The 27,532-nt window shown below is 38.8% G+C and overlaps 3 protein-coding genes across 4 annotated transcripts; 2 read left to right on the top strand and 1 right to left on the bottom strand.

Moving 5' to 3' along the window:
* The first annotated feature begins 10,510 nt into the window (after window positions 1-10,510).
* Window positions 10,511-12,434, top strand: LOC105182087 (protein stunted). 2 transcript variants are annotated; one of them, XM_011139246.2, is made up of 4 exons: window positions 10,511-10,709; window positions 10,915-11,045; window positions 11,362-11,387; window positions 11,835-12,434. In XM_011139246.2, exons 1-3 carry the CDS (start codon window positions 10,681-10,683, stop codon window positions 11,373-11,375), a joined length of 174 nt encoding a protein of 57 aa, XP_011137548.1. In that variant the 5' UTR covers window positions 10,511-10,680; the 3' UTR covers window positions 11,376-11,387; window positions 11,835-12,434. The 2 variants fall into 2 exon arrangements, with proteins under 2 accessions (XP_011137548.1, XP_011137549.1); XM_011139247.3 differs by lacking the exon at window positions 11,362-11,387 and having other exon boundaries at window positions 10,512-10,709; window positions 11,835-12,126.
* TH1 (negative elongation factor complex member TH1) lies at window positions 11,935-14,741 on the bottom strand. The gene is made up of 7 exons (XM_011139245.3): window positions 14,623-14,741; window positions 13,171-14,149; window positions 12,844-13,096; window positions 12,567-12,777; window positions 12,315-12,455; window positions 12,107-12,236; window positions 11,935-12,023 (listed from the first exon to the last, which is right to left on the bottom strand). The coding sequence occupies exons 2-7, from the start codon at window positions 14,147-14,149 to the stop codon at window positions 11,989-11,991; spliced, it is 1,749 nt and encodes a 582-aa protein (XP_011137547.1). The 5' UTR covers window positions 14,623-14,741; the 3' UTR covers window positions 11,935-11,988.
* Window positions 14,742-16,286: 1,545 nt separating this feature from the next.
* On the top strand, window positions 16,287-26,789 carry LOC105182088 (nuclear pore complex protein Nup153). Its single transcript, XM_011139248.3, has 8 exons — window positions 16,287-16,546; window positions 18,023-18,313; window positions 18,383-18,698; window positions 18,865-19,085; window positions 19,207-19,595; window positions 19,695-23,010; window positions 23,239-23,366; window positions 23,448-26,789. Exons 1-8 carry the CDS (start codon window positions 16,472-16,474, stop codon window positions 23,509-23,511), a joined length of 4,800 nt encoding a protein of 1,599 aa, XP_011137550.1. The 5' UTR covers window positions 16,287-16,471; the 3' UTR covers window positions 23,512-26,789.
* The last annotated feature ends 743 nt before the right edge of the window (window positions 26,790-27,532 follow it).

Genomic DNA, 27,532 nt, shown 5'->3' with positions numbered 1-27,532 from the left:
TTGTCGATCTCTTTTCTTACTTTTTCAAGATTACGCGCTACTAACTCTTTCGTTTCACGTTCTAATACGAGAGAGAGAGAGAGAGAGAGAGAGAGGGATTAGTTTTCTGTGCTGCATTATTGTCATATAAACTGCATTATATTTCATTATCCCGTTATATATTGGCGTACTAAATATACGTAAAAGAAGAATGCGCTATTTTTCTCGCAACATTAATCAGTATCCTTGAAATTGGAGTTTCGAAGCAAATCAATCGTCTTATCATTGCTTCGGAGCGTATAAACCCAACATTCGAAACGGGCGAGTGACTTCGGAGCGGAATATAAGTGTGTCACAGATCGCGCGACTGGCGAGAATTTCGAGCGTCGAGCAAACAGACCGATTAATCGAATGTTATGTGTCAATATAGCAGAGAAGTTAATTATTTTCCTTTCGAGCGAGTGCCCAAACTGAAAAACGCGAGTACACGATGCGTAGGTAACATACACGTCACAAGTGCGTCATTTAGGCGGAATATCGTAATGCAAATGTAAATTAGGAATGTAGCACGCGAAAACACGATTGTAATTAAAACGCGACAGAACACCGGCGATCTTATCGTCGCCGTCGTCTCTCCGCTTCTCCCTCCCCCCTTTGCCGCCTTCTCTTTTCTTATTTTTCCCTCTAAGACGCGAGCTTCTCGTCTCGGCAAGCAGACGGGAAAAAAAAACTAAGAAAGCCACACTCAGCGGAAAATGTTTTTTTATTATGGCTGCTGATAAAACGGTATGGACCGACACGTGACACGTGACACGTGACAGTGACGAGGAATAAGGGTTTCCCTCTTCGACATTCGAATAAGATATCGCAGGAATTTGAGAGCATCGTCTCAAGGTAGAACAATCCTCTAGTTTCGTGTCACGGTTCTGTGTTAGAGGTCGTGCACGTGACTCTCCATATTATATTACATATGCGTGACATTAAAGGCGCGATTTAATTCCCCGTCGAGACGCGTAAACGGCTCGATTCACGCGAGGTACGAGGGTGTAAATGTTGTAGCTTTCAATGGGCCGTTGATTATTCGCGCGCGAGACGCACATTGTGCGTCGCGTAGGAAAATTGAAGGGAGTTTAATTGCGGTTACCCAAACTAACCGAAGTAGCGATGTTATCTCGTGCGGATCATCGCGCTTTTATTGAATCGCTATTGCGTGCTATTACGTAGTAACGCCGTTGAATTGCAATTGTCGTCATGTTGCAACGCAAGAGAGCGATGAGACAACGAAGGAGGGAGAGGTGGGAAAGTCAGACAATAACAAAAGGATAGGTTGAATACATCAAGTAACAGATAGATACGTGATTTTCTTGCGTTTCCCATAATGCCTCGCTGCGTCTCTCGTCTGATGAGAATTAGTTTATTCCGGTATAATCCGGTTATGAATATCATATTGTAATTATCGCGCCTCGACCGACCTCGCGAAATGCGTGACGCAAAATTCGTGACTGGCAAGAAACGCTATCCCGTTATTTCGACTGTGATGCGTGCGAAACTTTCACGTTCTGCCGCACGCACTTTCCGTTGAATTTCACATTCAACCGATTGGCAAAAAAGGAAGAAAAGATAGATAAATAATAAAGTCGACACGATCGCGCGGCGAGGATACACGATCTCCTGTGCGTAATGTAGATAGGAAGATAAATGATGTGCGCGCGAATCGAGCGGTGACGAATCGCTAAGTCGTGACTTACAGTTAATTGAGCGACTACGCTAATGCAAAATCTAAGACACGCTTATATTGATAAGAAGTCGATGTCGTCGAGAGAATGCCGCTTTAATATTCGATAAACGTATTTTCGCGGCGCGAAGCGTCGTTACACCGGCTATTATTCCGAAGGCGCGTGCGGGCTACGTGTGTTACGTGTTGCGTGATAACACAATCAGGTGCGCCGAAAGTTGACATTGAAAATGTGCGGTAATCGTGTTTGCACAGACGCGGATACGGACAGATCTGTGTGCCGCGAACGTCGCTCGATCAACGCACGTAGCACGTATCGCAATTCGAACAGAACGGGATAGACGCGATTTAGCGCGACTTGGTAGAAGGCCCGCATTTCGTATCTCGCGTGGTGTATTCTCGAAAATTTCGACCGATTTGAACGAGTACCGGAGCGCACAGGATCGATCGCACCTTGCTCTCTCCGTGTCTCAGTCGAAGTACAAAATAGCCAACAAAAATGATAAAATTGTGCACGAATTAGCAGCGAAGACGAGACGTCCGCACGGATGACAGCACGTATTTTGCGCGCTAAATTTTTACGAGACGTAACGATCGCGAGTTTATCGCGCGCACGTATGCATGTCGGGTTTACGAAACTCCCCTCTCGCGACCGCGTCGAAGCTCAGCAACGTGTCTCTACGTCAATCTTTAATTAACGCGAACGTTGAGATATTACCCACGGCTGGGAAAAGATGCCGGGAAAAGGCTCGATCGGGAGATCGTCCGATCGAATCTTTCTTCAACGGGGAGTACCCGAACGGGGAGTAAATTTACTCATGAGCAATCGCCACGGTTTGTTTGTGCGAAACGAACGCGCGGAAAGCACTGCGCTAAACTATTCGCCGTATTGATTTGCATTAACGCTTATTGAGTATTGCCAGTCGATTATTCTAGAACTCGATTATCGACGAAGCGTTAATCAGCCATTCTGTGAGATGCACGATGATGCGTCTGGCGCCTGCCTCGTCCCGTCATCATATTCATATAATCACCGTGTAACGTGTTCCCGCGGAGTCAACACGTGCTGCAGCATGCTCGCGATGCGTCACACTGCCGAACGACGATTTCTCACGTTTCTATATTTTTTTTTTCATGCTGTTTTTCAAGGAAGAGAAAATTTACTCACTACTGTTGTGTATACTTTTCTATATATTTTTCTACGTTCCTTCGAGAGGGAAAATAAAACATACCAACATGGAAAGTTTCTACACGAGATATTTCAATTTTAACGGCAGATTCTCTTCAGGGTTGATGTACAAAATATCGATGAGACCGGGAATTTATAGCTGTTGAGAATAAAGTCCCAGAGATGAATACACAAGTGAGACAAGAAAACGAAATCATATTCGGTCAATTTTGACTCATTACAAAACAACTTGAATTGGAGATGCTCTTAATCATAAAAATATGTAATACTGAGAAGAGATGCGCATTCAAGCAACACTAAACGTTAATGCCGTTAGACAGTTTCGCTAAGAAAACTGACTCTAATCTGATTTAAAAAATACATCATTGCAAAATATAATAAAGGTAAAAACATAGCGCTCTTTATTTACGTAAACCAATTAAATAATCGAACGGTTAAGAGTCTGAGGAGGTTTAACGAAATAATTAAGCAGTAACGAGTAAGTAATAAATTAATGAAATAATTAAATTAATTAATTAATCAAATGTGCTTTGGCTTTTGAGTAACGGAGCGCCTGCTGAACCACTTGTGAGGATTTGCTCGAAACTTGTATCAATATATGCTTTGCGATAACACGCGTATTTGCTGTGTAATATTTACCGGTAGCAAACTACACTTGATTTTGCGCGTCGTACAGTGTGTCTGGCATCCTTCGCGTCGCTAAAAGAGACGCCAAATTTGTGAAAAACAGAAGAAAAAAAGATAACTTTCGAACACTACTTTGTATCGGTACGTTCCGCAATTTTTTAATGTTGGGTAAACAAGTTTAACGTTATACACGTGCAACTCCGATTTGCATAACTGGGCCGTTATTCTATATTCACACGGAATCAAGACAGTGATAACGCTAACAATTCGGCGTCTAGTCTTAACGTAGTTGTCTGACTCATTAATATCAGTCCCGAAGTAAATGAGTTGCTACGATGCGATTGTTCGCGGCGCGCGAATTGCTCCAATGACTTTCCAGAAATGATTCGCAGCGCATTTCCCGCGGCCCGCGAGAATCGGACGGAAAGATCTCTCGTGATCGTCACGAACATCGAAGTCGAGCCGGGCGAGGACTTCCGATACGTTGCGTAATGTACGATTTCATACGTACAATTGGACGCGCACATACGAGCAAAATCTATGCAAAGTGATCGGCCAATCGGCGGAACTTGTCACTTTTACCGCACTCGTGACGTAACCCGTTTCGTGTTATCACTCGCCGCTCGGCGGCCGGAAGTATTACAGTTTATACCGGAAATACATCCTCGTAAATTTCCCTGATATCTAGCTATTACTATTGTGAGGTAAGTTGAGTTCATGACGCGCCCATTTATAATGGATAGTCTATCGCGGTTCTACCGTGGCGCGTGCACGTGTCATTTAATATTGTAACAATAACGTAAAAACTTCGAGAAAATTTCATTTCCATAGATTGAGCGAATTTTCCAAGTCGAGCTCTAATCACCAATTACTTCGCTGTCGCATCGGCGTATACAACGAAATATTCAGTCACGAATATTTATATATCTCGGACGAATATTCATGTGTTGAAATTTCCACTATACTAGATTCATTATATAAGATACAGTTAAACGTAATAAATATTAAATTATACCGCTATCGCGGCGAAATCTATTTAAGATTAGCCGAAGAACGACTTCATCTCGCCGCTTATGCTTTTCGAGAAGTTCGGTGAAAGTCGATTGTTTAGGCAGATGAGGCTCTCTCGGGACAAACGCCTCATAACCGAAGAATCGCATATTCATCGCGGCTTAATCATAATGTATTCGCCAGCGTGTCGCGCGCACGAAGGACGCGCGAAATGGAGATTCGCATCCGCCGTCGTATCCTCGACGGTGTCTGCGTGTATTGTGTGCACGCACGTCCCCGGTGTCTGGAAAACTGTCGTGGATTGTTATGAATAGGCGACGCTGACTCACACGGATCGCGTCAATGGACGTCAAACAGCCGACAGCGGGCGGTATCATTTCCCTTCCATCGGAAAAAGCCCGATGTTTCCGTCTCATTAGCTCGCGCGGATCCTCGCGAGCGATCAGGTAATATTCGTGTGTCCCGCGAGTAATTTTCCGACAATGTCGACACGCCCGCTCGCTGCTGAAACACGGCTGGGTCGCGCTTATGCATAGCAATTAAAATGGTAATAACACGAGTTTGCGCGCGGAAAGTGTCGCGCGCGAACGACAACGCGACGTTTCCATGAATGGGAGATAGAGAACGGAATCACACTCGCGTATAATAGTAGTAGTGTGTCGATAGAGTCTTACACCGCGCAAGCCACGTTGTTTTCCAGCGTTGGCGCCTGTTTTTCTTCGCGCGGAGCGGCTCGCACCGGTTAAAAGCGGATTTTTTACGGCCACGATCCAGCATTTGACAATTTCAAAATCGACGATATCGCGAGCGTCATCGTGAGCCCAACCTGTTTCCTTCTATCGAGGATCCATCCTTCGAGTCCTCGCGATTCAACGTTTGAGCAATCTAAGATCCTAAATTCGTGCGCGTGGCAGAAGAGGGAGGGCAGAAAGATTGAATATATTCGGATATTTCGAGCTTAGAATGTTCCCGAAGATAATAGGCATTAAGCGGCTTTTGGGGAATTTGGGATGAGCAAATTTATGCATATGAGATAAGAGGTGATGCGACTCTTCTCGATGACGACGGGAAAAAGTATTTCTTCCTCGATGCTATTCTGAATTAATTATGCTCTAATAATTGTGATAATAATTGCAGTAGTAATAATTTATTAATTCTCTAATAAACACGGGACAGTTCTTAAAAACTTTTAATAAATTCCGGTAAAATGAAGAAAGAACGAAAGAAAGATATTTTTTAATACAATGAGGAAATTTTGTAGTTTTGAGGAAGTTCCAACTTAATTATTATAATTCTTCTGCGTTTTCATTCGTAATAAAATATGAAGCTGCTTTGGTATTCCAGAATTAAACGTCTAAATCAAAGTAAAAATTCATTAACGCGCATCTTCGCGCCTACGGTATGCGTCGATTGGCCATGCGTGAGTCGATTCTCACCTTGCGAGGTCGCAAAAAGTGCCAAACGCTCAATGCGCGATAAAAGAAGCGCGAAACTTTTTAATTTAACTACACTCACGTATCACACACGTTCACCCACGCGCATAATAAAGAATCGCTCGGTGTATTCTTCGATTCGAGACAGCATGACAAATTCCTCGCAGATACCTCGACCTTGGCCGACATTAGTAACCGATAATACGTCTTTGTATAATTTTGGCTGATTGACAGAAGGCTTCTCGATCCGGATGCGAGAAGATCTCTCTATTTATAATTGTACAAGTAATCATACGATCTTCGTTAGCGACCCGGCAAATTGCGGATAACAGAAAAATACGAATCCTTCAATCGAAGATTTATCGAATTCGCGAATACTGTGTACGACATACGACAAGTTATAATTAACAAACAGGCAAACTAAAGCTTCCAAGATTCCAGAATCCAGAAATTCGAAAAGAGCTGCCCTTGGATTTCTTTTCTTTAATATTAAAGTCCAAATATGCGGTAATAATTTACGCTGTCTTTCTCGCGCGATATTACGGCGATATAATAACAACTTCGAAAAAGTGAAACACGTGTCCTCAGCGATAAGTATACGACCCTCAAGGGTAGCGCGAACACGCGTGCGATAGGTTAAGGTCTTTTTGGATAAGCCCGCGAACGTACTTGACCGACTATTCTGTTTACGCCCTCTTTTGCGCGTAAGCTGGTTGATATGCGATACAATTGTTTTATACACTTTCCCGGAGCGCGAGTGACGGCGACAAACAAGATCCTAAATTACTATCATGGAATTTTTATGATTTTTATCGGACGTTACCGGCGCTCGCAAACATGACGTAACATCCTGTCGTGGGACAGAAAAAGAGAAACTTATCAATGATAATATACGCCGTGAAAACAGAGAACACGTCTGCGAAGCGTTTTAAATACGAATTTCTTTTTCTTCTTCTTTAAACGAGAATATTACTCGAGTCGCAAAGTTATTTTATAATTTTTCCGTAGCTTTGTGTAACATGTAATTCCAGTTTAAAAGAATATATTTAAAAATGGCTTGGAAGTAACGCAAGTATTTTATGGAACACGATTATGTGATCTTGCTAGGAATGACAGAATTAGTCATACGTGTTATAAGATTCGGAAGAAATTTGCTAGACACAAATTTCTATTTGCAAATCCGGCAGCGAGAGATTAGCGATTATATCTGACAGTTCGTGATGTAAAATCATTAAGATCAGCTTGATTTATCGAGCTTCACACAAGTATGACAAACAACTACATTCTTCAAGTTCGGACGATAAAGATGAAATGGGAGAACGATATTCAAATATCCCGGGCGTGCGTCTGTATAACGAACATGAACATAATTTATGTAGAATTCTGTGCGTAAATCCGCAACGATTGACTAATTGACCGACTCTGTCCACTTCTCGCGATTGTAAATATACATACAGATGTGAGCAGGTCTTTCCAGGCTGGATTCCGAGTCGGTCTGGCATGACGAAGAAAATATTAAACTAAAAAAAGATATATAGCTAAGACCTGTAACGTTTTACATTGAAGTCACAGATTACTCTTACAACTGTTTTCCCCATGTTGAAGTTTAAATTCGCTTACCCATATTATTTCAATTCTATTATTTCCACCTCTGAATTTAATTTGTATCCCCAACATTTCCAAATAACCAATGTATTAATTAACTTACTTCACCACAGATAGAACACGTGAGATTAACAAATCATGATATGTAAAATCATTCACTCAATGTTGAGAAATTTGTCCACATTAGTCAAATGCATAAGCGCGAGCTACGCTTTCTTCGCTATTCGCGACAAGTGCGTGCATGCGTGCATGCCAATTGGCAATTTTATCGCGGTCGACGCGCTTTTTCATACGTCACCTAAGGTTATTGTTCTCGCTCACGAAATGTACCACCGTCCAAGGAAAAAAGATGGACTGAGATTACATAACATATGACTGTACGTCGTCTTGGTACGTACGTAAGCTGAACGCCGCGAGCATCGGCAAAACGATATTATTTCGTAAAAGCGCATCGCGCCACGTCGCGCAAAAGTATGACACGCTTTTAAGCAAACGCCCTGCAATGGCAACGCCCGACTCTTTCTAAGAAGAGTTTTTACCGGTTAAGCTTCAACTATGCCAACTAATATTTTACAAACAGTTACATATTTTTTTAACAAAAATACATACAACTATTATTTTCGAATGCAAATGGTCAATGTTCTATCTACTATCAGTTGAATTTTCAACTGCTATTCAGAAATTAAAATTAAAAAAATAGCTAAAAAAATGTTTTTTCTTGATAATAATGAAATTATATTCTAAGAAATATCCTTTCAATATCTTTGCTACATTAATTGCTACTTCTAAGTCTAATAGATATCGTTTTAACTGTTACAATGAATAAAATTAATTATTTATTAACAAAATCCTCTCGATCAATCGAAAGAATCACCAGCAGATTGAAAGCCATCACACTATTACTCTCTCCAAGATTATTGACCTATCGTGATGTTCAACTCATAACTAATTTCATGAACAACTAATCGAACAGTGATCAATTGGTGTGATTAATGTGATATTGCAGAATGCGTATTGAACCGAGGTAGGTCTCTCCGTTTCGCTCGTATTACGCAAAAGCGAAGGTGTCTTATAATTTACAATTGAACGGGAGAATCATGGCCTCTACTTTTAAATTCGCAATTCGAACACTGTTCGATTATTTGCAGTTTCAATGATGGATTTTTTTTATTACATAATAATAAAGAAAAATGAAAGAATATACAATGAAGAATCACCTTACATATATAACTCAATGTTATATTAATATAGTGACGTTTCATTACTACTGCTATTGCAAAATATCATAACATATTTGTAATATAAATAAATGAGCTCACTGGTATCCGGCAGACGTTGATGTCGTGACGTCATTGTCGATTCGAATATGTCTGAAGTGCAATTGCGCATCATGTATATATTTTGTTGACCAGATTGCAGCAATAGTTTCATCGCACAAAGATCTTCTTTATCAACCTGTATAAATATCAAATGCATAAGTAATTTTGGATATAACTTACACTATCGCTTTTAATAAAAAGAACCGATTTTACACGAATATGAGAGAGGAAAAACTCGGTAACTCTCTGGATAAGTCACACGCGGACTTTTTACATGATTACTAGTAATGAATGACTATTTATTTACTCGCGATAGAAAGTTTATAAATCGGATAGTTGCGGACGACATCGCGTCGAATACAGGAAAATTTTAATTTTATGAAACGTTTCTGCAATATTTTAATATCCGATATATCTGACAATAATTTTAACGAAATTTAATGAACCTGTTCTATCAAGACAAAACCGCTTTAGTAACAAGAGGCCACTTGTACAAATATGAGTTATCAGATTCTTTCACTAATTTCTAGTATTATACGATTCTAGTATTATACGATTATACGAATTACGATGATATTCATATTATTTTATCTCTGATATTATGATACAAAATGTATAACACAGCTTTATGAATACAAATAGCTCACTTTCAACGTATTAAATATAAATAATTAGTTTTCAGTGATACGTAATCCAAGCTTAAGATTATCTTTTTTTATATAAGAAAAATATGTTAAACTTGGAATTCCATTTTTATTCTATCCAATTCAATATTCTATCGAACTGAAAACGCACGAAATATGCATATAGAGCGAAACGGAAAGCACGCTTTCGCGAGAACCAAACTCCAAATATGGCTGCTCATGTACGTTACAAATGTAATGTTAACTTGCTTCACGTTTCACAACAAATTAAAGATATAATCGGTGATTGAATCACGTTACATGATTATACACATAACGAGATTTGTATTTGCTTCATATATGGAGATTATTGTGTTTACCTGATACGAATTGGAATCAATTTCGACACGAAAATGACTCCTGCGAAACTTCGAAATATCTTCAGCGTCCGCCATCGCATTTAAAAGGACGCATGCGTGGCATCGAGAAAGAACGTACACTTGCTATGTTTTCATTGGTTGCGTTCAGAAAACAAAGCACTCACTGAACGCTTAGTAACTATTGGTCCTTACTGTTAGATCCTTACATTCAGACCAATAACGTTGAACTCAACCGTTGTGTTTTCTGAACGCAGCCATTGCTGCATGAGCGACATCTAATCTTGAGATAACTAATCTGTTTTAACCAATGAGAAAGTAGAATTAATGCAGGCATTCAGTATCGCAATTGCTCGTGAAATGCTCACTAGATTTTTATATTTGATTGGTATATTCTTTTAGATTTAAATATATGCATGAATCAGATACAGGAGTTTACTAAATATTCGATAAACAGGTGTAGTACTGAATACACTCAAGGTAAATAGTTATTTTTTATTATATCCACTTTTTTCTGAAAAAGAATGTAAAAAATTATATCCAAAAAGAAATATTAATAACCGACCTACTACTAATTAACTAGTTGAAATCCAATTGGTTGTATTCAATCGTAACGCTCAATCGGTATCCATGAGCTGTCACTTCACGCATGCGTAGAAGGACTCCTGTTGTGGAGGAAATCTCCCAGCACTGATATAAGGTTTTGCGATTCGTTGTTGCCTGATAGATTGGGCTGCATTTGCTTCTTCTGTTCCTCAGTTTTTCTAAAATATAATTCGAAAATGTCAGCGTGGAGACAAGCGGGATTAAAGTAAGAAAAATAAGTTCTTATTTATGTATTTTCTCTTATATATATACTACGTAGACGACGATTTTCCATCAAGGTTGTTATGTAACCTATATTTTTATTAAATGGAAAATATTTGATTTTATCATTTCTTATACGCGTAACAAAATATTCTACAGATCGAAGATATATATGTATTTATTCTTACGAATGTATTCTTTCATTACAGCTACATTAACTATTCTCAAATCGCAGCCAGGTTAGTCAGGCAAGCCTTGAAAGCTGACCTGAGGGCAGAAGCAGTTAAACGTGATGATGCTAATGTAAAGTTCACACAATGGAAAGATGGAAAACCTATTAGTATGTACAATTTGAAATTTATTATTCAAAGTCAATGTTAATACAGGATATTATCATTAAAGCTCCTGATTCCTTTGGTTATTTTCATATTGCATATTATTTCATGGATGTTTATTGTTAACATTTCGCAAGAATCTTAAGCATGTATTTTCTCATCCCTAATATTATCAAAGCTACAGAGAAACAGGAGTTTTAAAGTTCATATTTCACTCATGTTTCTATAAGCTTAGTATCAGAGTTATTGTCAACATCTTTATTTCTCAGTGCTTATTTTTCTATTATCTTTATATTACATGTCAAATCTACTTTGTTACAGCTGAAAAAATGTGATCATATTGATTAGTAAGTTTATAATTTGTGCTGCACACATATGTTAAAAATATATTCCCTATATTGATATATCCTTAACATGATACTAATATTTTCTTCTATCATAAAGAAGTATTACTATATATAGTATATACAATATAACAATTGGTTTTGCATAGTTTTTTTTTATTAGATATAGATATAACAGTCTTTTGATATTAATATTTGCACTTGACGAAAGTATCGACTAATGTTATTTTATCTTCCGAAGATAAAACAAATGCCTTATGTTTTAATACATGATATTTGTCTTGTTTCTTAACCAAGAAATAATACTAATTGCTTAAATTCCAATCATGACAGTAATTTAGTTTCTTTTTTTAAGTAAATAACATGTTTTTTCAGATGTGTTCATTAATAAGCATCATAAAAAAATTATATTATCTTATGGTATTGTCTATACATGTTTTTCTGTTGCAGAAAATGTCTAGATGGTTATCACAGATGGATTCCGAATTCATCCAATATGCACGTGTTTACAGCCATGTTAGTGATGTATAACGATAGAATAAAATGTTCATTATACATCCTTATCGTTACCCTTCAAGTTTACTCACGATTAATTTTTGTAACGTCATCTTACAACAGGGCTGTGTGTCTTGCAATGTACTGCAAAATAGGAAGACAAATAGTTCATAAAAATGTTCTATTATACATTAACTGTTCTATTGTACATTAACTGTTACACTCACCAATGAATTCGGAAACCAGATCATTATCGTTTTCTCCCCGCATACTTCCAGTGATTTCCTCATTTTCTACCATTGGTAAAAATAATTGTATAAATTCAGTGGAGTACGGGGGTGCTATCGCTTCCAAAACCTTATGTTGTAAATATTTATTTCATTAAAATATCGATATATTATCGCGTAAATCAATAAAAAGAGTATTATACTTCACCTCTGTAACAAAATATCTGATTAGAGACACGTCTGTGTCGCTACGCTGCCAACATTGCTTAATGTAACATACAACAGGAACGACACAGCCTTTGCTCAATAAATTTACCATTCTATCGATCAACATTTTTTTCATTTCCAGCTAGAAGATATTGTTAAAAATTTATCATTAGTTTCCGAAATAATTTAAACGTCTTATGAGAATTAATTTCTCGCGTTTTACAGGTTAACGATATTTTTAATGGATAGTTACCTGTACAAGTATTTCCAGTTCATCTTGTTTGCTCTCAAATAATTGTACTAGTAATCTCAATACTTTCGGATGTAACAGAGGATGACAAACTACAACTTCGTCTAGTAAAGCAAGATGAAGAGGACAATGTTCTGTGCATAATTTAAAATAAGAAGGTTCTGTAACAGTGCATTCTACCCATCGTATTACACCCACACTTACAACAGGAAACCTGCATCAAATAAATTATTAATGAAAAATATTTCTTGATACAAAGATCATATATGAATAAACATACCTTATACATTGATATAGAGTTTGAAGCTCTGCTATTAATTCAGTTGATCCTTTATTTACATTGCATATATTATGTACTTTCTCAATTGCCTGAGTAGTAGTTTTCAGATCATCCTTATTAATTTTACGTGTATTGCCTTTTTTAGGAGCAGTTTCACATACACTAGCTGCATAAGCTAATAGATATATATATTTTGATTTATGTTCAGGGTTAATTTTTACACCAGGTTTAAAAAGTGCGTCAACTAATAACTCTACAAGAAAAACAAGATTATATTAAAGTTCTTACATACTGTATTATATTAATAGTATAATTTTGTCAGTTTACCTAAAAATTGAGGATTACGTAGTAACTCTATAGGAGGTGGCTCTGCAGCCGAATAATTTCTATACAATACAGTGATATCAGCAGGATTTAAACTATTTCTTGATAACATAGATGATAATGCCTGACATGCTCCAGGACTACTAGCAGCACCATTCAATGCCATAGTTATTGGAGTAACATCATGTCGATTTTGTTGGGCACATTTGGTGATCTCTTGGGAGAGTCTTTTCATCATAAAGCCACCACGAGGTTCTTGTGCAAGAATTTGTAACAGAACTTGGCTGTAAACATAGGTATGCTGACCATGACACACCATCTTTGCACACTCCTGTATACTTGATTGCCAATTTTCTGTGTTTTCAAGAAATCCAGCAATTGCAGTTTTTAACACACGTGAGAATACTTCAATTTGTTGCGCCGCAGTTGAAATACTAGTGATTTCTCCTTGAAATCCAGCATCAGATATAAGTTTAATAGTGAAATTTAACATCAAACAATCGGGATATTCTTCCGCAAGTCTATAAATAAGAGATCGCCATGTGGGATGTTGAATCATCTCGGTTAACCAAGAAGGGGTCTCACCCTCTTCTGTAAAGATTTTGTCTGCTTTCTTGGGATCAAAAGTTTTGAGAATCATATCCTTCAAATTATTTTCTACCATTGCTTGCACATCAGTAACATTTACAGCTGCAAGAATCAACCATTCTGCAAGTAGGTTTGCCATTTGTGCACAAGCTGTATAATTTTTGGATAATAATTCTATAACTTGCTCTGGATTTCCACCAGCTTGAAAGTATCTTTTAAGTTGGACAAAAATTCCAGGCTCCATTATATAATCAGGTGTTTTAAATTTATCCAAACACTCATTCAAAACCTCTTTCGGATTCTCTGGTACATCTTCACTGCCTCCTTCATCACTGTTTCGACCAATTTCATCGCGCCAACTGCTGCGATCTTCATCATAATCCATTGATTCCATCTAAATATTTTGCTTTGTATTACATTACTAATTAAATTGGTATTGTTATATGCATATTACTATATGTATAAAAAACAGAGGACAAAGTATCTTACAAAATTGTATTGTACAAAATTACAAAATAAGCTGTACAAAATTAAAAAAATTTTACTATATGCTTCATATTACACTACAATCAATATTTATTATTAATTTACTGTTATCAGTGAAAAGTAATATCGTTATCAATTACTGAAAAAAATAACTTATACCGTAACTAACGACATTACAAGTAATGCGTTATTTCTCAACTCTGCGTTCTAAATCAAATTGCGTATCAAAATATAATTCTATTAAACGTTTATAATAGGTTAGAAAAAAATATAAATTAGGAAAGAACGCGTGAACTCTCTTTTATCTAATTGTTCTGTCTTTAAATTGTTCATAATGTTCCGTATATGGAGAATATTTATTCGCAAAACGTAGTTACTTACTTTTCGTCGTTAAAATCTAATGGTTGTCTACCCAATTCTTCTCCTTAGAATTATGAACAATGAATGCTTCGTTGTCCGTTTTTATTTACTTACAGACAAAGGTTGCGTTCCGATTTTCACTGCCAGCACTGAAAATCTATAGTATACGTGACATGTGAACGTGGTCTGTTCTTTTTAGCTACACTATTGAACTGGTGCGATAAGTTAAAGTGAGAAAAAATATAGTTGTCTCATTCTAACTTATTGCACTAGTTCAGCAGTGCAGCTAAAAAGAACAGACCAACATACTTTTCGTAAGACATAACAGCGAAGTTTTGACCAATCGTGTTGGTCGATTCGACCGTCCTTAACCGTAATTGTTTAAAATAAGTAATGCGATTGGTCGAAATTTTATTTCTTATGAACTTTATGACTTATGGAAAGTATAGGCCTGTTCGTTTTGTCTGCACTGCTGAACTGGTGCAACAGGTTGAAGTGAGAAAATCTATGTTTGTCTCACTTTAATTTAATGCACTAGTTCAGCAGTGCAGACAAAACGAACAGGCCTTATATGTGATGACCTTTAGGGCCAGAGCACAGACTTCTGCATAACGCATAATACACAACGCATAAGAGAATCAACAAATCAGAGTTCTCCATTTCTGTCCTGAGGAGGGAAATAAAGAAAACTAATTGGTTTACTCTCTTATGCGTTATGTATTATGTGTTATGCAAAAGCCTGTGCTCTTGCCCTATGGATGACGATATATATATATATATATATATATATATATATATATATATATATACATACACATACATATACATCACCTCGATTATTTAAACATCTATTATTTTCATCATTCAAAATCGACTTTCGTACGATATTTTTCTTCCTTAATTATTCCCTAGACGATAGTTTTATCCAATATTACTAGGATTGTTACATAACGGATGTTTCCGATTACCTCTTTAATTTCTTTAGAGATGAAATAAATGATAAGTATAACAATTTATTATCATCATGACCTTTATGACAATTTAATGTTTGATCAGAAATTTTTCGAAAAAGGGAAAAGCAAACCTTTTGATACACTAAACTTAAGCTTGTTTTGTGCTGGATTTAGCAAAGTCCAGTTACATACTAGAAATGCTAAGTTTTAATTGGTGCATTTCTAATATGTTATTAAATCTTATTATATTTTCAAAATTATATATTCAAAACTAATAGTAATAACTAATAATATAGTCTTGTTATGTAACGGTCTTTCTAGTAAATTAAGCAGCTTTTATTTCAAGCCTTTAAAAAAAACACCGTATATACCTCTCTGCGGACAATTCTTTTGATTACAGATATCATAATTATGAGGTGATTCTCAGTATTTTAGTTAAGAAAGCCTTTGCTTATTTCGCAGATTTCCATGAGAGGTTTCTACAGACTTTCTTGTAGACCCTCAATTTTGAATCTAGATCTAGAGAGAATTTTACACATACACGCATACACACATCAAATACATACACACATAAATTTGTACTATATGCAACGCTGTAGAAGCATCTAGAATACTTTTATAGCAGATTACAATTATCCATCCGTTAATGGTGGAGGCGCTCTCGTCGATTTCTACGACGAGAGGGAAGACGTTGTGTGTCACGTGGTCAAGCGCATCGAGCGTGATTCGAGAGTAGCCTACTGGCGCCCTGGTGGCGGTCTTTGGGGCCGAGCGCGGCCATATTATCTCTCGTGGTCCTCATCGCAAGAAAGCAAGAAGGTGGTGCAGTGCTCGGACAGTGACGTATTCAGACGAAGGCGATGAACGTGATTGTACATCCGCGCGTGATAATCGTCGAGCAGTGAGCAGCGAGTAGCATGGCCAAGGGAAGCGGCAATCCGGCCGGCAAGCAGCCACCGTCACGCAACGCGAAGCCCTACGATGCGAACAACGTGAGTAGTCTCGCCTCGGCGCGAGACTCGCGCGGCATGAGCGGAGAATTCATGGATCGCGCGACGCCGTTCTTCCCACGCGACATCGTTTCTGAGCCACCACAGCGACCATGCCAACGTCGAACACTAATTCCCCGCCGCAAGGCATCCCGTACATCCGCCCTATCCCTACGACGTCCCTCTGTCAAGTATCTACGGTGTCACGGTGGTTATGTGAGTAGTGTGCCTGATAACCTCAATCTTTCTGCACCCACTATGCAGACCACCGTGCGTGCACGCGTGTTGAAGCGCGCCTTTTTTCGGATGCATGCATTTCAACGGAAGATCGAGCATGCTTCCCCCCCGAACGGAGCCAGGCCTCTCGGCGCGAAAATCACGAATCATACTCCTCTCCGCTTCTCTTCTCTATCTCTCTCTCTCTCTCTGTCTCTCTCTCTCTCTCTCTCTCTCTCTCTCTCTCTCTCTCTCTCTCTACCTACCTCTCTCTCTTCCCTCTCCCTCCCTCCCTCTCACCCTCTTAGCTAATATCGTGCGCCAACGCGTCACGCGCTCTGCGTAGGTCTTCGTGTGTGAGCTCTCGCGGTATGTTACCGCTCGCGCTGAAATAGACTAGTCTCTCGAGTACATTGTACATGACAGCATTGTCAAAATCGGGGGTTAAAATTCGAATTGTCTCTCCTGATATCGCGACGCCATGTAACTTCAAATTGAGTTGAAAGAACTAATACAGTTTCACACGATTCTGTTATCTTTTCTTTGTATGTAAGAGTCTGATGAAATTTGGTAAAATACATATTTACAAGATCAATATTTATAAGGTGAATTGAAAAAACATATATATATATACATATATATATATATATATATATATATATATATATATGAAGACTATTAACCTAGCAAGCATTAAATTTCTTAGGGATAAAAAGAAAGAAAGAATGAGAGAGAGAGAGAGGGGGGAGAAAGAGAGAGAATATATGCATGTTGTGTGTGATGAATTATATGTAACAAAAAACTTTAAAATATAAATTTAAGTTGTAATTACATATTATTCTTTGAAATTATATATTATTTTTCAAACTTATGAAATAAAATTTGAACTTAGATTTTCTTTTTACACTAGTATCATTTATTAAATTTTATTACTATTATCTTTCTAACTCAAAATTATTTCAAGTTTAAATTATTACTATTATCTTTGTAAGTCAAAATTCTCTAATAATTTGATATTAGAAGCAGTAAATATTGATCACAATAGAAATACTTATGTATAATTTCCAAAAAGTTATTTTTATATCTAAATTTTTACACAATTTTTAAAATATTGGAATTATATAATAACATGATTTTTAATTTTTTTAACAATGTATACTTGAAGTAATATAATAAGATAGATTGAGCTTAATTACACTGTTACGACATAATTATATACCATGTATATATATATTACATATAGGTATATTTCTGTTTTTACAGTCATTTGTAAAGAAAGTGGCGACCAAGGTAACAGATTTTATACCCCAACGATCGTGGATTAGCAAGTGGTTCAATACCTCTCAAGGTAGTGAGGAAACATTAGATGTTAGAGAGAATCCTGAAGAATCAGAATTCATAGATGATGCGCAGCAGCCTCCTCCTAGCAAGCGACCACGTATTCGTATGGATGTGACTCATCCACCTGGTACATTTTCTATACAACCAAGGGGTAAAACTGCATTGAACACAGTTGATTCCTCTAAGAAGCAATATTCTATCCAGAATGAAACAGTAAGTCGAGTATTTGAATAATTAGACACTTGTAGATAGAGACATCTCACTTATTAAAATTTACTACAGCCGGAAGACTTCTTAGAACCTGCAACGGCCGGGCCAAGCGGAATAGGTCGTTTAGTTACTTCGACACCTGCGATACCAGCAGACATTAGAACTGTGACGTCACACAGATCTGACTTAAATTCCTTAGCTTCATCAACTAATAATGGGACAGCCAATGGCTTGGATGATCACTCGGAATCAAGTGAAAGCACCAGTGGATGCAGCTCACTTACTCCGCAAACGAATAGACACGAAGGCCCGTCAAATCTGCTGCAGCAAATTTACAATTCGTCATTTACCAATAGAAAGAGACATATTGATGATAAATTGACATTTAGTACGTATAGACCACACATATTGCATATAAATTATTTAAGTGGACGTTTATTATATAAGTCGCTAAAGTTTAGTGTCAGACATTAAATTTGAAAAACGCTGTAATATATAACGCTATATCTAACGCTATATTAATGTGTTGTGTAAATTTTCTTTTTTCTTTTCAGCTAATCACTTACAGTCTCCGAGGTCCTTGTTTCTAGATAATAATTCCCGGGACACTTTAAGTAGTCGTAGACCGAGTTTTAACGCATCAGTTATGACAAATTTGATAGGTCGCGCATCTCCTCTATCTTCCCCTTTTTATAGTGGTAATACTACTTTCGGTGGTTCGAATACGGCAGGTCTTTATAAACGAGGTCGGAACACTTTTAACGATTCAAGCGAGGTACGTATTTCAGTTCAAACAAAAAAATCGAATTCTTTAGATAATGCAGCAATTTGGTCGAAAATATTTTGTTATCGATTCATCAAGTTACACTAATTCGTATGTTGATGTTGTATTTTAGCTGCAACTTAAAGTACCGAGGAGAACAAGTGTCGAGGTTAAACCTTCTAATACAGTAGAAGTTGATTCATCGGGAATGAGTCAAACTGCCAAGAAAATATTAGAAGCATTGGAACATTTTTCGTCGCCTATATCCGACGCGAAGAAAATTCCTGTGAGGAATGCTGACAGTTCTCCGTTAATGAGTAGGAAAAGAGCGCGAGAAGAAGTAGCGACTCCATCCGCCAGAGTCGGTTTGCGTCATTTAACACGTGAATTGACAGTACCAACCGTTCCGGACATACTGAAATTGAGGAGACGGCAAAAGTTACAAGATACAACTCTCGCAGCTAGAAAAATAGTTTCCGCGCGTACTGACCCACCTCCGCCTACACAGGAATATCACCTGAGGTGACTATGTTTATCAAATACACGTTTTATGCACATATGTATTTATCTTGTGGCAATTAATATTTAAAATCTTTTTTTTTTTTTTTCTTTTTCACACAGAACGGAGGACAGCGATAGAGAAAAATACCATGGAAAAATAAAGGGCAAGTCTAAGAAAAATTTAGAAGAAGAGGAAACTGTGGAACCCGTGAATTTACCTAACATACCTTTGCCGATATCGACATTACCCAACTTCACTTTTACGCTACCTCCTCCTCCACACACCATTACCAAGACTACGACAAACAAGGAGAACACCTTTACGTTTGCCAGTCCGATTAAAGTAACAGACGCTGGCAAGAATTTGCAGTCCTCCAATCATTATACTTTCAGCGATCCCATCAATGCTGAAGATAACGCGAGTAATGTAACGTTGTATTCGAGCTCGTCTTCAGTAACAGGATTTACTGGATCTCCTGATCATACGGTCACGTCTATGCCGAATTTCATTTGGTCCAGCTCGTCCACAGCACCTAGATTGAAAGAGAAGACGAAAAACAATAAAGATATTGTCGAGTCAGCTCATGAGATGAAGTCGGGGAGTGTCATGGACATATTGTGTCCCAAATTGAACCAAGCGGAATCCAACGTAATTGCGCAATCAAACGTAGGACTGTCTTCTAAAGCGGCGCACACCGACAAGATGACCAGCGCATTCGACTCCAATACAGATGTGAAAAGCGCGCGTGATACAGACTCCTCTGGCTCAGTTAGCAGTATCGCGACGCCTGCAACCAATTGGGAGTGTAGTGAATGTCTCATCAGGAATAGTGACTCGGACAAACATTGCATCGCATGTAAAGCTGCCCGGCCAAACCCCAACGATAAAGTCTCGACACCCCCGTCAACGACCGACATCGTCGTGAAAACTAAGCCAGTCACCAAAGACTGCTTCGGCTCTCATTTCAAGCTGTCCACTAATGAATGGGAATGTACGGCTTGCTACGTGAGAAACAAACAGAATGACGTTACCTGCGTGGCGTGCACCGCCGCGAAACCAGAAAACAAGCCGATGATGCAAGCGGCTGCACCAGCCGCGGTCAAGTTCCAGAAGTCTGATCTAATGGAAAAATTCAAACCTGCCGAAGGATCGTGGGAGTGCTCCGGCTGCTTGCTGAGAAACAACGCGAACGTCATTACGTGTCCTTGTTGCAACACATCCAAGCCTACTCCGATGAAAGTGAGTTCGACCAAGACGGATGCTGTGGAGTCTTCCGCTCAGAAATCAACTCCCGTTAGCACAGAAGGCCCGCCGACGGAAGCCGGTAATTCCGACTTAATGAACAAATTTAAGCCCAGCAAAGATTCCTGGGAATGTCCGGGATGTTTCGTTAGGAACAATAATTCCGTCAGCACCTGTCCTTGCTGTAGCACGGCTAAGCCTGGCTCTGTCGGTAGCTCAAGCAAACCGGAACAAACGAAGCAAACGTCGACAACTAATGGATTCGGAGACAAATTTAAGAAGCCCGAGGGCGCATGGACCTGCGACTCCTGCATGCTGCAGAACGACGCGAAGCATACGGAATGCGTGGCTTGCCAAGCCGCGAAGCCCGGCACCACAAAGTCGAATGAGCCTGCATCGAGCTCTGGTTCGACCTTACAGTTCAAGTTCGGCATGCCAGCCAACAGTGGTGGATTCAAGTTCGGTATAGATAAAACCGATGGCCAGTCCAAGTCCGACGCGGCGTCGCCTCTGAACGGATTCAAATTCGGTAACGTGCAGCCGAGCAGCGGCACGGCGCAATTTACTTTCGGTATTCCCAAGGACGAGAGCAAAGCAACCACGAGTGAAGCAACCAAGACCAACAGCACTGTCGTGACGTCCTCCGGCAGTAGCGGATTCCAATTTAACATCAAAGCTACCGAGAAATCCAACACTAAGACGGCTCAAGAGATCAAACAGGACTCGTCTTTCGGTATGGTGAAAGCCGATGTCTCAATGTCGTCGTCGAATAGCGAACAGCAGACCGCGAGCAATGTATCCAGTGCTGTGGTAAGCTCGGCTCTTTTCACGTTCGGCGCGCAGAAATCGATATTCAGCCAGCCTGCCCTGAACAAGCAGACGCAGAAGACTTCTCTCGCGACCACCGCGGCTGAGAGCTCCAAGCTGACGGTGACGAGCGATGCGACAGCGATCAACGTCAGCACGACGCTACCTACGTCGTTGCCCAAGCCAAGCTACACGTCGCCGAACGACGTGAAAGCAAGCCCGATCTTCTCATTTGGCGTGCCGAGCAGTACGAGTGCTGCCACCAGCAACACTTCCACCGCCAGTACAACGACCACTTGTCTTCCAACTTTTGCTCAACCTTCTCTCACATTCTCCGACTCCCCGAAGACGACGACACCTCAAGCAGCAGCCGCGGTGCCGACCTTCGGCCAAGCTACGACGACGCCGTCTCCGGCGCTCTCTGCGAATCTGACGTTCGGCGAGAACAAGATAACCGAGGCGGCGCCCGTGGTGCCTCCGCCGTCTTCTGACAAACCCGCCGCTGCAGCTGCCGCACCGAGCGCTCCGCCGGCGGTCTTCCCGATCGTCTCGAGTTCCACGTCGTTATTCAGCAGTAACGACTCCAAAGCGCCGACAACGTTTGGGCAAGCGGACAAGCTGACGGTGTTTGCCGGCTCGACCAATAAGCCGGCGCCCAGTTATTCTGCACCCGAGAGCAAGATCCCAGTGTTCAGCGGCGCTGTCGAGAGTAAGTCGATATTCGACACGCAGGAGACGAAACTGCCGGTGTTTGGCAGCGGTGAGAAGACAGCGACGCCCGTATTCAATTCACCCGGACAGGCAGGCACGGTGCTGGGCAACCGGTTCGGCTCGTCCACCAGCTCTATCCTTTCGCCTTTCGGCTCATCCAGTAGCCCTGCCTTCGGGGCTAACAACACGAACACACCAGCATTCGGCAGCACGACTACGTCCGCTATATTCTCGACTACCAAGTCGAACGAGAGCAATGCGGCACCGACCCTGCCGGCTATACCCGCGTTCGGCTCGAGTCAGCCGGCCGCGCAGCAGCCGGCGAGCGGTGGCTTCAACTTCTCCGCGAATACCATCAGCCTACCGGAATCGATCGCGGAGCAGTTTGTGTTCGGCAGGGTGGCACCGTCGAGCAGCAGTATATTCAACAACGACACGTTCGCCAACACAGTGCCGACGAATACTGCCAATTTCACGTTCAATGCGCTCAAGCAACAAGAGACACCATCGCCGGCATTTGGACAGACTTCAGTGGCCACCCCGATGTTCGGTTCTAATCCGCAGACGCAAGCGACATCGTCGTTCTCGTCCACTTCCTCGTCCAGTGCGGGATTCAATTTCGGATCCACCGCTCCGTCAGCAACACCGTCAGGAGGCTTCAACTTTGGTGGAATGGTAAACGCACAAGTCCTGTGTTTCTTGTTTAGGAATTTGGTGCATCATTGAGATGCGAGATGCAAACGATATCATCCTCCAAGTGGTGCTTGTTAAGAGGGAATCGTTTGATACTTTTTGTTCTTCTATAATACACGATCTATAATATAACATAATATATAATATAATAACACTATAATATATGATCTGACGACTGACGATTGACAACTGACTCATGATTGCTTGCAGACATCAACGTCCACGCCAACTGGAGGTTTCAACTTCAACCCTCCCGCTTCTACTCCCACAGTGGCTTTCGACCCTAACAGCCGGCCTTCGTTCAACTTCACGAAAGGAAGCGCACCGACAGCATTCAAGTGAGTATATTACAAATTGGATTTGTAATTTGTGTGCGTGTGCAGATATGTATAGAAACGAGCCTTCTGCTTATTTTACAGCGCACCGCCTCAATCAGCGACTGCGCCGCGGAAAATCAAAAAAGCGTATCGACGGATACGGTAGAGAGAGCATATAACGTACAACATTCGCGCGTGTATTCTGGTGCGTCCTCACATCTGTCTCTGTGCATCCGTGTATCTGGATGTGTCTTCGTATGTCTCTGTTAGACGTTACATTGTGGTACAATGAAAACTCTCTGTCACACATGTCAATCGATCGCATCAGTGTGGTGGTATACCAAGCATCTTTGTAATATAGTATAATCCGCTAACTGAACATGCTTGCGTACAGCCACTTGTGTTCTCTACAGGAACTGTAAATTATAAATTATTTAAATTATACAGTAATAATGAATAATATACACTGTGAAGTTGGCATGAAGCCAGAAATAAGCCGTGATGCAGTTGCATTACTGAGACCTTATCCCAAAAGCAGACGCGATGCGTATGTACTGCAATTACGTACTCGAGATAACACACATATTTGCCGAAGACGAAAAAAAAAATACCTCGATTAAGGAAAAAAATAATGAGCACTTAACGCATGCAATTGAAGATAAAAGAAAAGAAATAGTGGGAGATTGACACCCGCTCAGGTAAGTATAAGTCAGTCACAGCTCGTTGCAAGCACTGTTGCTTGCGAATGAATACCGACGATATGAAGAGGATATAACTCTAAAAAGTTACATACGTAAATATAACAATTATTAAGCATTATTTACGCGCAGCATAGGGCGCGTTAAACCGGGACATCTAAATTTTTTTCCATCGCAATAATACGAAAGATTTTATTGATAACATGATACACAAAGTACATATACACTAGGACGAAAACAGATTCCGAATCGAAGAATAATTCGGTTAACATATTTCAGGATATCAATTGAATTATTGTAAAATTGGGAATTTCTACTATACTCATGTTCGTCCCTTTAAATCATATCACATTATTAATTATATTAAAGAGACAAATGTGATAATAGGAAAAGATTTTCGATCCCAGAATAATTTCATATTATATATAACATATAGTGGTATTTACCTTTTGTTGTTTGATGTTCGATGTTCGATGATGAAATTTTGTTAAAAAAATTTTGTTATTAAAAAAATAATTCCATGTATAATCGAACGAGATTATCTAGACAAGTTTATGAGAAAAAATGTCAGTCTAAGATACTTGTGTAAAATCGTGACATTGCGAGCGTTGTGAACTGACTGTATATCAATAAAGTCCCACTATATATATATAAATATATATATATAGACATTAATTATATTTTAATTAGAATTCCGTGGGCAGCCCTACAATCTTTGTAGAACTAGTCCAGGAAAAGTGTAATATACACAAAAATGGCATTCGGATAGTACAAACTGACGATTACTGAACGTTTCCATTGAGTAGTCGAAATTGTATATTTTTTTTATATATCGAATGAAATAATCCTATAAGAGAATATATACTGAATGCCATTTTAATAGGATTAAATTATAATAATGTTGTGTGTTTTATCATAGAGTGAGTGAAATAAATTGGAGAAGAGTATGTTGAATGGAAATAAATTATTAGGGGGCTTCTAAAAAGTTCTTCTCACATTTGCTGAATATAATTTTCATCTACAAATTTCCGATAAACACTATATCTTATTTGTTGTTCCAATACACAAGAGAAATGTCGTTCAGCCAATTTATTTTATAATTCTTGATCCGAGCTTTTGTATCTAATTTGACGATACAACAACAAAATAATTATTCATAATTGCTACATAACTTGAGACATTTGAACACAATTGAGATATAGTAAACTATTCTTTCTAGAAGCCCCTAAGGCGGAAAGTAGATAGATGACGTGTGTTAATGATTAACGAATCATTGAATTATTCACGTCTTATTTAAGATTAGGATAGTTGTCTCTATAATGTTGGCTTAAACTTGACAGTAGCCAAGAATAACTCGGCACATGACCCATCTTCTGCCATAGTAGGCACTTAGGTACAAAACACTTTGTTAGGCATTGTTGCTTATATGCGTTGTTATGTAATATTTACATTAAGTAGATATTAAGGGATGTTTTTCTTTTTAAGTTCTGTACAAGATTATTACAAGACAAAAATCCATATAATTTAATTTTTATGTTGAACTTATATTTTTAACATTGTCAAAATATCCTTTGTAGGTGTTGTTTTCATTTAAGATATACACAGTGTGTTAATTAAATACGTAACGTTAGCGTATGGGTGATTTGAAGAAAACTCTCTGTGATGCAGGTATATGTGATGCTAATTGAACGTATACCGATAAAATAGCGCCGACAAATTAATTCGCATAGATGAAATTACTTTAGTTTTTAAGCAAAGCCCATACCCGGAAACCTACAAAGGATCTTTTGGTTGTAACTGTATATTCGACAAGACTTTATTTTATGCGATTTGCAAAGGAAAACGTAATTGATGGTAAAGGGAGGCTGCGCTGAGATATGTCTGTGCTGCTGTCTTACACTGTGAACATTCTCTGTTGAGGCTGTGTCGTCCATTTGCCTATGAATAGGCAAATTTCCAAATTAATCGATATATCGAGAATACTGCCCGCAGAGGCAGTATCTTTGTATTAAATTTCGTATATGGCCTTACCGATACATAATGAATGTGTAACGTAGATATATTAACGACTGTAAAGCAAATCGTATTGGAGTTGTTTTGTAGCATTTTGTATACTCTCCATTGTAATATGTTCGCATAAACGTCTGAAGAGCACTGCATTAAAAATGTTCAACAATAGATTTGTAACATCCGATGACTGACAAAATTTTTTTTTTAATAATTTTTCATGCACATCTTTTATTTACATAACGAAAGATCATTGAAGTGTAATATTACATGTAATAGCGTTGATAGTATTATTCGTATACGAACATACGAGGCATCAGTAAATTGTATTCTTTTATTTGAAATTAACGGCATATATCTTTTACATTAACGTAAATGTCAAACTTTACGAGACTTGTTTCCACGAGATATATTTGTTTCTATGAGTCATAGGATGTTACAATATGTCAAATGTTCCGAGGCCTTATTATAATCTTAGTCCATTGGAGAAATTATGCATCGTGTACTGAATTTTTCTGAATATCTGTAACAATTCTATCGAGAATGATGTATTAAGCAATGATCTAATGAAGTTCAGAAATGAGGGAGTTTGTTATGAAATAAATCCAATGACTGACTGTAATTAAATAAAATGTACATGGGAGAATGTTCACTGTATGCTTCAGGTGCTATGAGGATGTCGGTACATTCTCATACATATGATGTAACGTTAGTTAATATTATCAGAAAAAAAAAAAAATACATACGCGTGTCGGTGTTTCTCAACCGATGAATCAACAGAACAAAATTCAAGAGATGTTTGTTGTAATACGTAATACGCGCGACATACAAGAAGAGCCATCTTAATTCGCACAAGAAGGATCGACGAAATACGCTTAATGACGATTGAATATTCTCGTTCTTTGATATTGTCATGCACCGAATATGTATTATATCAACTTGAAATCCGTAAGTCACAATTTCTTCCTCTGATGCATTACGAAATGTCCTTGATTTCGCAAAATGTGTAGATAAGACATTGATAATACTCGCAATAAAAATGGTAATCTATGTAAAGAAGAAAATGGAATTCTTTTGTGGGCCAGAAGCGCAAGGAATAATTATATCTCAACTCTCTTCAGGGCTGCTTCTTTGATGCTACATCTTTATTGAATTAAGGTGACACATTGCCTTAATGGGTAGCGCTTGTGATATTTAACAAGGGCTACTTGAGCTTGTGTTGAGAAACACCCCGTGATAGGATACATTAACATTATTACGAATACTATTCTTAATACTATCCTCCCCTCTCTGTTTATCTGTAACAATTATATTATACACCATTAGATGATATATAACAAATACTAATTAAACAAAAACACACGACGATGTTAATTTGGGTTATATAGTTTTATTTTGTATCTACTAGAAGAGAAAAGAGAGAGTAACTTCTGTAGGAGGGCATTTAGCTAACGGCGGTTTGAACTGAAGAATTTTACTATA

The sequence above is a fragment of the Harpegnathos saltator genome, unplaced genomic scaffold (assembly GCF_003227715.2).
Source record: "Harpegnathos saltator strain DR-91 unplaced genomic scaffold, Hsal_v8.6 scaffold5, whole genome shotgun sequence".
NCBI lineage: Eukaryota > Metazoa > Arthropoda > Insecta > Hymenoptera > Formicidae > Harpegnathos > Harpegnathos saltator.
The sequence above is the reverse complement of the archived record's forward strand: the minus strand, read 5'-3'. Positions and strand labels throughout refer to the sequence as shown.

Excerpts from the sequence above, each read along its gene's own strand:
- LOC105182087 (XM_011139246.2), top strand. The coding sequence starts at position 10,681 with ATGTCAGCGTGGAGACAAGCGGGATTAAA. Across the intron at positions 10,710-10,914 it reads TGGAGACAAGCGGGATTAAA|CTACATTAACTATTCTCAAA; the intron begins GTAAGAAAAATA and ends CTTTCATTACAG.
- TH1 (XM_011139245.3), bottom strand. The coding sequence starts at position 14,149 with ATGGAATCAATGGATTATGATGAAGATCGCAGCAGTTGGCGCGATGAA. Across the intron at positions 12,778-12,843 it reads ACTCTATATCAATGTATAAG|GTTTCCTGTTGTAAGTGTGG; the intron begins GTATGTTTATTC and ends TATTTGATGCAG. Across the intron at positions 12,456-12,566 it reads AACTGGAAATACTTGTACAG|CTGGAAATGAAAAAAATGTT; the intron begins GTAACTATCCAT and ends AATATCTTCTAG.
- LOC105182088 (XM_011139248.3), top strand. The coding sequence starts at position 16,472 with ATGGCCAAGGGAAGCGGCAATCCGGCCGGCAAGCAGCCACCGTCACGC. Across the intron at positions 18,699-18,864 it reads TGATGATAAATTGACATTTA|CTAATCACTTACAGTCTCCG; the intron begins GTACGTATAGAC and ends TTTTCTTTTCAG. Across the intron at positions 19,086-19,206 it reads CTTTTAACGATTCAAGCGAG|CTGCAACTTAAAGTACCGAG; the intron begins GTACGTATTTCA and ends GTTGTATTTTAG.